The sequence below is a fragment of the Bos mutus genome, chromosome 8, assembly GCF_027580195.1.
Source record: "Bos mutus isolate GX-2022 chromosome 8, NWIPB_WYAK_1.1, whole genome shotgun sequence".
Classification (NCBI taxonomy): domain Eukaryota; kingdom Metazoa; phylum Chordata; class Mammalia; order Artiodactyla; family Bovidae; genus Bos; species Bos mutus.
Genome location: NC_091624.1, coordinates 61429406 through 61442166, shown reverse-complemented (window position 1 = coordinate 61442166; position 12761 = coordinate 61429406). Strand labels below are relative to the sequence as shown.

The window sequence follows — 12761 nt, the reverse complement described above, 5'->3', positions numbered from 1 at the left end:
TTGGTTAGGACTCTTGAGTTACAAGGAACAAGAACCAACTCCCACTAGGAAAAGCAAGAAGAAAATAATAAAACTAATGGAGAGAAATCTGATGGAACCTATGGTCAGAAATCCAGCCCCCTTTCAGGAAATGCTGGGACAAGAAATTGGGAAGCCTTCAGAATTCTTTATCTCACAAGTTTCTCTCTCTTTAGGAACCTGCTTTCTTCTTCTCCCTCTCTGAATACCAGTTTTCTCTGCTTCCTTGGTCTTGGTGAAATATGGCTAGCTCTTAGCTCCTTAGGTCACTACAAAGTAATTTAGAAAGTACATTTAGAAAGTAAGTTGTTACATTTAGAAAGTAATTTGCTGGCTCTCCATCTGATTCCAGATTCCAATCCCAGCTGAACCAAGTGTCTGCTTCCACTTTAGTCAGCCATTCCCAGAGTAGAGAAAACATCCCATACAGCATGGATGTCAGGTGGACTAAGGATGGTGGAAAAGTCTAGGCCAAATATCTAGATTTAGCTAAACAAAAACTCCAAAAAGAGTGAATGGAGAAGACGAATGGATGTGTAGCCTCACTGGGTATTTCCTGCCTTTATCAGTGCTTCTGCAGTTTCTTCTTCTTTAATCAAGCCATTGTTGACTTCCTGCTTCATGTTGAAAGGCATCATGATGGCTTGAAAGCCCACATGAACACAATCTCTAGTTTTCACCTTTGCATGTTCCATTTGTTCAACATCAAATGTGCCAATTATAAAATTGTGGGTTTTCTCATAAAACCACCCTTTGGAAAGAAGCATAGGATTATTATCTCTTCTCAAACAGCTATTTTTCTTCTTATAGACCCCTGTAGGTATAAGCTAAATCTTCCTTCTTACAAGAAATGTTTATCATAAGAGAGTGAGATGAGTAGATGAGTGTGAAAATGCCTTTTTCTAGACCCTCTGTCTACTTCTGCCATGGGGATTATTTAAACATGATGAAATCTCATGATGATTGGAAATCAACTACCCCTTCCATCTCCAAGTGCTTTTAGATCACCACCCCAGCTATTTAAAAAGTTGTTGAGCCTTCAACTACTGCTGAGGCTTCTCTGAGCTCCTTTTGACATTGGGTTTCCCAGCTGCAGTACATAATATCTTCTCAACCCAGAGTTTGAACCCACTTCTCTTGTGTCTTCTGCGTCGGTAGGAGGATTCTTAACTACTGAGCCTCCTGGGGAAACCCCAACACACAATATGTGTGTGTATTCTCAGTCACTTGTCATGTATGACTCTTTGCAACCCCATGGACTATAGCCCATCAGGCTCCTCTGTCTGTGGGATTATCCTGGCAAGAATACTGGAGTGAGTTGCCATTTCCTCCTCCAGGGCATCTTCCTGACCCAGGGATCAAATCTGCATCTCCTGTATTGCAGATAGATTCTTTACTGCTGAGCCATCTAGGAAGCAAACATACAATATATAGAGAATCAATTTTGGTTGCTCGTTTAGGGGCTAAGCTGGTTTCTTGTCCTCCATGTTACTTGGCTGAACAAACATGACCTTGATTATTTCTTTCCTTGAGGGAAGCATTACAGTCATAGATGGCTTGTATTGACTCACTTAACCCTCACAACAACTCTCTGAGATAGGGATTGTCATAATTGTCATCTGACAGATAAAGAAGCTAATAGGTTAAGTGACTTGTCCAAGATCATACAACTGTAAAGAGCAAATCAGGGATTCAAATGCAGACAGTCTGGCTCATTGAAAGCCCATATTTTTATCACTAGACTAATCCTCTTTATATAGTATTTGTGTTTTATAGGGAACTCAGGAAATTTCATTACTTGTCTCTCACCAAACTAATAGAACCAAGCAAATGAAACCTTCCCTCTCTAGATATGATAATTTCTTAACAGCCTCCAGAAAAGAAGCTAACTTGACACTCAGTTACCAGGACTATTTCTTACATGATAAAGAATTTGTCAATTTTTAAAAACAGCTGTAAATTTATAAGATTTGAATCTCTTAACAGTGCTTCTCAAAGTCTATTCTATGGACCCAGTGCACCAGTATCCTCAGGATATGTATTTCAAACATGAAATCTGAGCTCCCCATCTAGGTTTCATGAAACAGAATCCCTACAAGTGGATTGCAGTAATCTGCATTTTTAGGAAGCACCGAGCGATACTTGTGCACACCAAAGATTGACAAGCATTACAGAGTTGCATCTGGGTGTTTTAGGAACTCTGCACATCATCAGTTCAACTGCAGATGATTATAGAAAGCTTTCAAAGCCTCTATGCATTCAGTAGCTATTTCAGGGAGAATTGTAATGTGTAAGAAGTTTTCCGAAATTGTTACAGTCTCCTTCTGTGTGAACCAGCTGGTTAAGAAAGCTTGAATAATTTCCCAAGGGACTCTAGTTAGTGGACATTTGTACACTCTTTACCTATGAAAATATAGAAAAGACACTGCTTTCCACCAGGATTCAAATCAAATCTTTCAGAATGTGATTCTGATTATCTTTCTTAAAATTCTTCCAAAGACCTTAACAGAGACCGTGAGACCTAGCATAACCTGACTATGCAGCCTCCCCAGCTTTATCCTTGAACATGCTCACCCACTGCTCCAGGGACACTGAACTTCTTTTAGTTCTAATACCACATATGGTCCTGGAACATATTATACACCCCCCAGCCCCAGCATCTGGTTAGCTCTCTCTCTCTCCCTTCAGAGCCCAGCTTAAATGGTCCTTTCTCAGAAGTGCCTACCTTACAGAAGTCAGAGCATCCTATTATCTACCACTTCTCCTAGCAGTGTTCCTCCATGGCACTCGCCACAGTTTTTCAGTCTGCTTTTGATTGTGTGGTCATATTCATCTGTCTTCTCACATAGATTATAAGCAATAACACTACTGTTTGTGAACTCTGGTGTCTAGTAGAAGTGTCTGCTACCAGTTTAAGTACCTCATAATGTTGAAAAGTCCTGATTCTCAGTCTAAAATTTAACACCCATTCTGTAAAGATTCTACAGTTGTTTTTTTTTCTTTTCATTTCTATCCCTATGATTAAATAGCAGTGAACTGAAAATTCTGAACGCCAAACTTCTTTGTGTGTTCTAGATCCCTTTAATGAATATGTCAACAGCTCTAATCCTGGTGCTATTTTTAAATGGCTCATAGTGTGGTTATATAGTCATTAGTTGTTAAAAGGAAAGTTAATGAAAGAGTGGAAATTTCTGATTTTGAAAAGTCACAAAGTAACTAATTATCTATTTCCTCCTTTACTTCAAAGGCTGAAATGGTTTCTTATTATTGAATAGGGTAGGGAGAGCGGTGAGCCTAATTGGTGATTAGATGGGTTTATTTTATTTCATCATTGCTTTCAAGTGTACCTTTGGTCAACTATATGAACCATCAAGCTTATCTTTTGTAAAAGTATTACCTATATGAGAGTATTTCTTATTCCCACAGTAATTTGATCACAATGATACATGGTTTTAAGCAATTTTGACACTAAATGATGGATTCTAAGTGTTTCAGAATTATAAGTGTGTTAAAAGCTAGAATTGTCCAGAACCTGATGACATATGTAGCGTTTAACAAACTGTGGGTATTTTAAATTATTAAAACACCGTCTTCTGGGTATTTAAATTTACAAAATTATATCTTACATGATACTAACATATCAAAACCTAACAGTTATAAGTGGATGTTCTCAAAAAAAAATAATAATAAGTGGATGTTCTCCCATGACTTTTTAAAACACCTCCCCAAGGAAGCTGAGTGCCAGTGACCTCCCAAATTCTCCCTTGATTAAATATAGGTTTCATCTTATGCATTAAAGTGGGAAAGGATTAGAGAGATAGTGGCAGGCTAGTGACCTTGACAGCAGAGCAGCCCAGATCATTGTGAATTACACCTCATATGATTTATGCTATACCTTTCTAACACTGTCATCTTCCAAATCTAAAAATCTGATATTCATGTTATAAAAATCTATGGGAAATGGTAGATAAGGATATTAGCTAATTGTGTTTCATGCCTACAGTATTCTTAGCACTTTCATATTAATTTCATCACTTGGTCTATACAACAACTCAATGAAATAGATGCTATGAATAAGTCCATTTTACAAATGAGAAAACTGAGACATAGAGGGTGTCACAGACATATAGCCATTTAGCTATTTTAGAACCAGGATTCCAACTTCGTCAGCCTGCCCGGCCAACACCTCCTCCTAATGATTAGACTAAACTCCCTTCCATACATACTTTCTATAAGAACAATGAACTAGGAAGCTTGGTCCTGCTTTCTTTCCTGCTCTTTATTTTCTCTTTAGAGAGTGGGGGAGGAAGGTGTTTTGTTTTGTTTTGTTCTAAAGGAGAAGCTGAAAGTGAGCCTTCTTTCTTTTTGAACATCTTTTTCCAAAGTCGGTTCCCTTCATCTGGGGCCAGGAAGGACACTGATTCAGGAGACCGAGCACTAATGAGCTTCCCTCTTTGTCTCCTTCCCTGTCTCTCCACTCTGCAGCTAATAGCCAAGATACCAACCATCACAGCAGTTTGCAACTTGCACGGGGAGAAGCTGCAGGTATTTAAGCAATCGCATCCAGACATAGTGAATACACTCTTTCCTCCGTTATACAAGGAGCTCTTTAATCCTGACTGTGCCACCGTCTGCAAATGAAGGCGACGAGCGAACTGTCTCATAGTCGTGGAATGCATCACCATTAAGACAAAAGCAATGTGTTCATGAAGACTTAAGGAAAACGTCACTACTGCAACATTAGGAATGTCCTGCACTTAATAGAATTATTTTTCACCGCTACAGTTTGAAGAATGTAAATATGCACCTGAGTGGGGCTCTTTTATTTGTTTGTTTGTTTTTGAAATGACCATAAATATACAAATATAGGACACTGGGTGTTATCTTTTTTTAATTTTATTCAGGTATGTTTGGGGAAACAACTGTTTATAGAATTTTATTGTAGATATATACAAGAACAGAGCAGTACTTTACATGATTACTTTTCCTGTTGATTGTTCAAATATAATTTAAGAAAATTCCACTTAATAGGCTTACTGATTTCTATGTTTTTAGATAGGTGATGCATGTATAAATTTGTAGCTGTCTTGGAAAGCACTGTGCAGGTATGTGATAAGTATATAATATCTGAGAATATTATATATGACTATTACTTATACACACACATGCACTGTGGCTTAAAATATCAAATATACTAGCAAAGGAGGTTCAGTCAGGCGCTCTTACGTTATTTACCTTCTGTGTTATATGTTACCTTTATGTTAGACAATCAGGATTTTGTTTTTCCAGCCAGAGTTTTCATCTGCAGTTAATAGCAGAATGGTACCAATTCAGAAATAAGTTGACAAAGGAATAAATATAACGCATGACCTCTGTAGAAAAACTCTGTTTCGATCAATGACATCAAAGCCTTGTCAAGATGGTACATATTGGGGAAAAAATTAACTATTTGGAGTCATTTTCCTGTTTTAAGAATTAGGTCACAGAAAACATTATGGAGTCCAGGGCCTTTTGACCAAAAAACAGATAGTTCCTATTTTTCACCAGGACACAAAAATCATCTTTTTTTCTTTGAATTTCAAGTTGTGAGAGGAACTTGATTTTGGTGCTTGTTGTATCAACAGAGAAATACAGTCAGTAGATTACGACCACCAGCAGTTTTTTCTAAAAAAAATTGGAGTAAAAGAGCAAATCAGAACCCAGGGTCCTAATACCATTTCATGTAAACATTTTATCTCTTTTGCAAAGAAGTAGAAAGAGAATATACAAAGCAAAGAAGTAGTTCTTTATGTTCATTCTCTTTAATAAGTTTGTTTAAAAAAAAAGCAGCAATAAATAAAGGGGGAGGCAGGACTTTCTATGTTCTTCTAGTCTGGGACCTCTAATTTTTTTCAACTACAAAATGTTATATTATAAAAATTTAGTAAAACCTTGATAGATTAGAATAAAAGATCTGTGTTATTCTACAGAACAAATGCACCCCAAAGCCAAAACTATTTCTGGTGCCGTTTGAAATTGCATTATCCATCTACCCTGGGGTTATTCTTTTAGCAACTTTTAAAAGTACAGAATGCCAGAGTTGAGATCAGGATTAGACAACTTGGATTTCCTAGTACAAGATCTCACTTTTCCACTTGCTCTCCAATCAAAGTGATCACCAGAAAAACATAAATTCCAAGAAGCTTGTTCTGCCTGTGTTTTGGAGGCCTTGTGCCTTTAGTCTCATTTGATCCCAAACAAGAGTTTTTAAAAGGGATCTAGAGAGGAGCTTTGTGTATAAGACAGGGAAAATTATGATCTGTAAGTGTAGCCTGGCCATCAACTCATGAAGACCTGCCCTTATCTCATCTAACACTCACACACACACACGCATATACACACACACACAAATGCACACCTACTTTGTGAAGTTTCCATCAGTGGAAACATTGTCTTTGATCTTATGCCCTCCTGAAGTTGGATGCTTTGACAGCCATCTCCATGATACCACAGCACTGCTCACTGATGATCAAACAGTAGTGTTCATCTTGTCTTTTAGAAAACAGAGCCTTTTCCCACCTCATGATTGATGAATTCCAAACCAATGGAGAAAAAAGGCTTTAAAATAATGAATCCCTTTCTCAACTACTGTTATATTCAATTAATTTAACTACACTGAACCAAATTACCTTCAGTGTCTAAGAAGACAGCTGTAGACTGCTTATTATGCTGCTACAGGGACTCAATTCTTTTTGGTGTAAATGTCACTCCTGTTAGCTCTTTGTATAAAGAATTAATTCCAAGAGTCATATTTCCTTCTAATGGAAAGATTACTTTACTGATTGCTAGGAAAACAGGGTAATGGAAGGCACTCAATTAAACCAAGCTGTTTCCAAATGCAATGTATGTTTTATGATTGGCTTGTGATAGGCAATGCTTAATGTGTCTACTTGGCGTTTCCCTTTGAGCTTTGAACTTATGTCAAACTTTGCTTTCATTGTTCAGTTGGACTAGTGTTTCCTATTGTCAGCCTGTAATTCCTGCTCAGTTGCAAAGGGAACCATTTGTTTCCTCCAATTTACCTTAGAGGATTTAAATTGACTCAATTGATGAAGTGGCTGAGAATTTTCCCTCCCTTGTCCCATGGGTGAGGTAGGAAAAAGATTGTTCCCCACATCTGCCTCAGGAGGTCCTGGATTTGAATTTGTGTTGTTTCCACTGGTGCAATCATTTCTTTGGGACGGCATGAACCTTTTGAAGCGAGGGGACAGGAAACAGCTAACAACTGAACCAGAACAAAACAGTGGAAACCAGTAGGCACTCAGCCCCTTGCAGTTGAGAAAAGAGATTTCCAACTTTTGCCACAGTTGCCAAATCTGTCCCGTGAAAGACAGCCAAGTCATGTGTTCAGTGGTAACCAAGTACCTTTAAAAGCTGCCCTTTGAATGTCTCCTGTGACTACCTCTGGAGGTATTTTGAAATTTTGGTTAACAACTTTCTTGACCACATGCAACCTTTGTCCCTTCCCCATGAAGACTCACAAGTGTTTGCAACACATTCATAATAAGGTGGGCACTGGAAGAAAGGACCCAGGATCTGTACTTTTCACTTCATGCTTCGTAAATGACAATCACTGCTTGATGCAGATGTTGCACTGTATCCACTCAGGGATGTTTTGTTTTGTTTTTAAAAAAGGTACACCAAGAAGTGGGGGGACAAAAAACAGGAAAATGACAATAAAATGTAAATGACACAAATTAAATATGCCAGTGAGAGAACCACTCTGACAAGGCTTTTGGACCAGTGAGGGGTAACTTCATGCTGTAAGCTGGATTTACTTCTGTTTGGACTTGCTGAAAAATTGCTCATGAGTAAGAACAACTTAGCTTCATTTTCTAAAATCTCCTAAGAGCCAAATGATCCAGTTGCCCCATTTATAGGAATATGTATCTCCCAGAGAACCCTGGCTTCCTATACAAGTCCTATACAAGTCAGTGGCATTCACCACCTGACAAGGGAGGTGACTTGTGGTCTGTGAAAAGAAAGGAAAAGTTTGGAGGGAACATAGGAGAATAACGAATTCCACATCTGGCCTAGCATCTCATCTCTAGCCCTCCTGTCTGTGACTCTGGTCCTCTTTGTATTCCTTTTTCTGCAGCTCTTTTACCCCCCAAAGATTGAAAACTGAGGGTGGAGATGTATTTAACAAACAAACCCTTTCTGGATTTTCCTTGCTTTAAAAGTGTCTTCAGGAATCTGGACCACTGAGTAGGTAAAAACAGACAATACAGAGGTCTCTTAGGTAAACAGATTTCTTTGATAGAATCTAAGAGACTCTGGATATTAACAGTAGGTGCCAGGAGGCATTAGTTCATGTCCTGTCACAGCTGCCTGCTCCACACACAACTTCCCAGCAGTCAAGCTAAACTGCTTGTAGAAAACCTTGCACATGGATAGTCAATTCACGCTCACTCTCTACAGTCCCATGTGTACCAGACTTGACTGCAAAAGCAATTCTTATGTTCCAAGGACACAACTTAACAGCTTTTTTCAAAGCCATCAATCAGATGCAAATTATGTCAGTTTTGTTCTATATTCTGTTTCCATTTATCATAGAAGCAAGGAAAAATTCTACTGCTATTGGAAATTAGAAGAAATAACATTTTCCTGATTCCTTTCTCTCTTGAAGCTACTACAGTTGGCAGTAAGTTCAGACAAGGGCATCTGTGCCCTGACAGAACCACCGTTTAAGAGAACAGCAGTAACTTGAAAGTGTGCATCTGTAGTGACGCTTTGCACAGAGTCCCCTCTAACGAGAGCGGAAGTCCCACCATCTGCTTTAGATGAAGTGGTATTTGATTTTCTGTTCCCAACTGCTCATCCAAACAGCAATCTGATATGGGCAGCCACGTGCGTCTTTACACAAGAGTTGGCATCCTTTTGGGGTTGTTGGTAGAGGAGTATCTCAGGACCAGAGAAACATGTTTGTTTAAAGCTAAGGTTAAAAATTCAACAGTCTAAGAGGGCCAGGGAGTTGGTGCAAATGAGTGAAGCAGTCTGGTGGGAAGCTAGCAAGGAAATGCCCCAATGAAAAGGGGCATCCAAGAGTCAGCTAAAGCTGAAATATTGCTAAAGTTTCTAAATCTTATGCAATCTCTTGAGTCGTAAATGTCAGTTGATTCAAGGCTTAGTGCAGACCAAACATGTCTCGGAGCAGAAGGTGGTCACAACCCCTGAAACTCCAATGTTGGGGCCTATCTGACTGCAGCAAGTCTGAGCAGATACAACTCTGGGTGACATTAGAGTCAGGGGTTCAGGGGCAAGAGGTCTTGCTCTTCTGACACTTAATTTGGTTTCCATATTTGACTAGAGGATATAGTGAGAGGTCAGCTTTAAAAATGGCAAACAAATCTGAAAATGAAAATAATTTCATGATGGCTTGTAAAAGACATTGTTTTGCCCAAACTTTCAGCTTCATAGAGTCAGGTGATTAGATTTCTTGCCACTTTCTTGTTCTAAAAGTCCAATGCACAATTTTTATGCTTTTGAGTCTCGGTGCGTTTCTTTAAATATGCGGTTTCGTGATCTGCAAGTTCTTATTTTTCCCTTGGTTGTGTCTAAAGAGTTTATTCCACAGTCACAATCACGTAGTCCTCCATTGTTCTGAAGTGAGGGCCCATGGATTTCTTTGCAGTGGATAGGGGTTGTCTGTTTGTGCACTTTTTTCCTTAGCTGTTGAAATTCCTCCGAAGCGAATTGGCCATATAATCTTTGCCTCCTGCATGACTGTAAGCACGACCTCCAGTGGAGCAGACAGAGCAGCTCAGTGATTGTTCTTATGGCCAAAAATAAAGCACAAGTTTACTGAGATTGAATAAACCCAGGAGGGGGAAGCGCAGGGGATGTGCACCCCCACTGGGCAGCGTGATCCTTCTGTTAAACCATACTCTTCAGGCAGTGGCTGATGGAGGGCATATGCCTGCCTGGGTCATGACCGAACACAGACACACACTAGGTATGTCAGAGAAGCTCCGGACCACACCCCCAAGCACGGTACCGTCTGCTTCATCTGATTAACACACACATACACACACACACACGGGAATGAAAACTACACCTATAGAAAATTGAGTATGTATTGTAGAAATGTAGAGGAAAATAAAAATATTTTTTCAGATGTAATTACTTTTAATATATGCTTGTGGAAGGTCTAATATGATGTATGCTGTCTCTGTAATTTTTGCTGTAAATAACTGGAGACAGTGAATACACTGATTTTTCTATGTCTCTGTTTAAGCATAAGACTTTGTAATGATTTTTTTAGAGGGGGAAAAACCAACAAAGAGCAAATATGTACTTGCTTCCTTTCTGCGTGTTACGTACTTCTCAGAAACTGGTTGTAATGGTTTAAGCATCTTGATGGGTCATTGGTGTTAAGTGTACGCTTCCTTTTGTAAGACAGCTGAGAAAGGGACAGGGCTGTCAATTAAATCTGCTCCAAAGAATCTGTATTGAAGATTTCCCTAAGACCTGTAAACTCTATCTGAACCAGACATGAAAAAGGAAAGTTTTTTTAAAAAGAAAAAAAAATGCTGCCTGAGTAAGTCCTCTTTCCTTGTAGCAAATGGCTTAGTCCATATCCTTTCTGCAAGGAACAGCTTAAGGAAAACAAACTCTGCTTTCTGATGAACAAAATATTTTTGTACACATTTATTTCGTATTAATAACTTAAGGTCAGATCACTCATTCGCTGAAGCCATAACTGACCTTTACCAAATAAATGTTGTCAAGAACCTGGGGGAGGGTGGGGGGAGACTGAGAGGGAGGAAAGTTGGAGGTGTCATGAGCTGTAACAACACAGGCAGGAGCAAGTCTGAGGAGTCTGATGCTTTTCCTGCATCCCAAACACAACTTTAAAAGGCTAATATTTTATGATGATTGATTTATAATAAAAAAGATATTTAGATTTAAATGAGACTTTCCAATATTTTTGAAATCCCTGACAATAATTCCTTGCTTTTAGGACTGAGAGAAATAATTTTCATGTATTTCCAACATTCAGAGATTTAATGTTTTTACCTGAGCTCCAGCCCACACGTGTCAAGTAGAGAGCAGAGGTCTGAGTCCTCCAGTGTTGAAACCATGTGGTGTGGGGCTTGGCTGTACCTACCAGCCGCCACTGCACCTGCGATGTGCAGCCTGCATCTCTTACCAGCACGGGTGTCATTGTTAGCAACGCATACAGCCTGCATTGCCAGACTATGTAAAATAAAAGTATTCACTCTAAAAAGCGTAATAATTATATTCTTTTTTTAAAGAAATCATGCCTCCTAGAGGCTTTGATTTTTCTGGAGCTTAACTTACATTATTACATGCATTATTATTGGCTGATAGGGGCAAAAGGCAAACTACAAATAAACCCAGTGACATACGTAGTTTTAAAATCTACACTTTTCTGGTCTCTCTCTCCTTGTTTAATATGTAAGCCCTAATTTCTGTGTACGTGAGTAAAACTGCAGCCTGAGTCATTTAGGAAGTAAGCATTGAGTTTTTTTATTATAAATATACTAGAATAAAACAGCACTCCCTAACAATTAAAAAAAAGAGTTTTATATTACTTTAGAATGTAATAGGTTTTTGTCCTTATTTTATGTCCTGTAAATTATTAGTTGAATACTGTTAGCATTCCCTGGATAATGCACACATGATTTCTGAATGTTTTCTGTAAATGACAATCAATGTTTATGAAGTTCCCTCCTTTAATGCTGAACAAAATTAAAAGAAGAAAAAGGAAAAAAGTCTGGCCTCATTATTTTCTTTTTCTCACACAGGAAACAAGGAGGCTGTAAAGTAGATAGATAGATTTGGCTTTGAAAATATTATTCCATGGGTTCCAACTTACAAAATTGCCCTTTTTTCCAGTAAATACTTTTTTTCCTGGAAAGGCTTGTGTCCTCATGGACCTAATCTGAGTTAGAAATGCTCATTGAGAAAAGACCCAGGCCTCATTCTAGCCAAACAGCTTACCAAGTTGCAATTAAGATAAGAACAACACCTCTCAAAGATAGCAACTAAAATAATGCTAATAGCCCTACTTTTCTAGAACTTTCATAAAACAAAGCCCCAGCTAGCTGATCATAAGCAACTCCTTTGCTGTTGAAATGTTATAGTACATTTGAAATAGATGGAAGTTTCCAGATAATAATTAATAATTAAGCCTCTCATCTGATTTTTTTTTAAACAAAGCATCACCAAAATCAACACTCACCAACATAGGAATGCTCTGATTCTTATTTGAAACTGTAGTAAGAAGTGATTGAGGCTAATCCCAGACTCACAATAATGTTTTTTAAAAAGCAGTTCTAAGAGATGACAGCGATTTTTCAGGTGCTCGGAAGCTGTTGCAGGTTGAGATCCCTAGAGCTGGCATGTTCTGAGAAATGTAGTTTAAGGCAAGATTTAATAGATTTTAAAACTAGAACCACTGGCCCATATGATAGGATAAGCATCCGAAAGCCTTTCTTCTATAGAGTCTCTCCCAACTTCAGTCTTTGAAATCAGCAGAAACCCTTGAAATATGTATGTTTCAACACATCCAGATCCCCTGTGGGAATCTTAACTCAAGATCATCCCAGATCTCTTGAAACAGAGAAATACACTGATGTTGTCCCTTGGTTTCTAATCAAGTCTTCAAGTGACTAATTAGAGACATCAAATATATTAACACAACCTATCCCAGGCTCATGTCAATTGTCACCAACAAT

At 38.5% G+C, this 12761-nt stretch overlaps 1 protein-coding gene across 1 annotated transcript in view; it reads left to right on the top strand.

Moving 5' to 3' along the window:
* Positions 1-11799, top strand: part of RORB (RAR related orphan receptor B) — a 210976-nt gene extending 199177 nt beyond the window's left edge. Inside the window, exon 10 of the mRNA XM_005887847.3 lies at positions 4504-11799. Within this exon, the coding sequence (XP_005887909.3) occupies positions 4504-4659 (156 nt within the window). The 3' untranslated portion in view covers positions 4660-11799. The remainder of the gene's footprint in view (positions 1-4503) is intronic.
* The last annotated feature ends 962 nt before the right edge of the window (positions 11800-12761 follow it).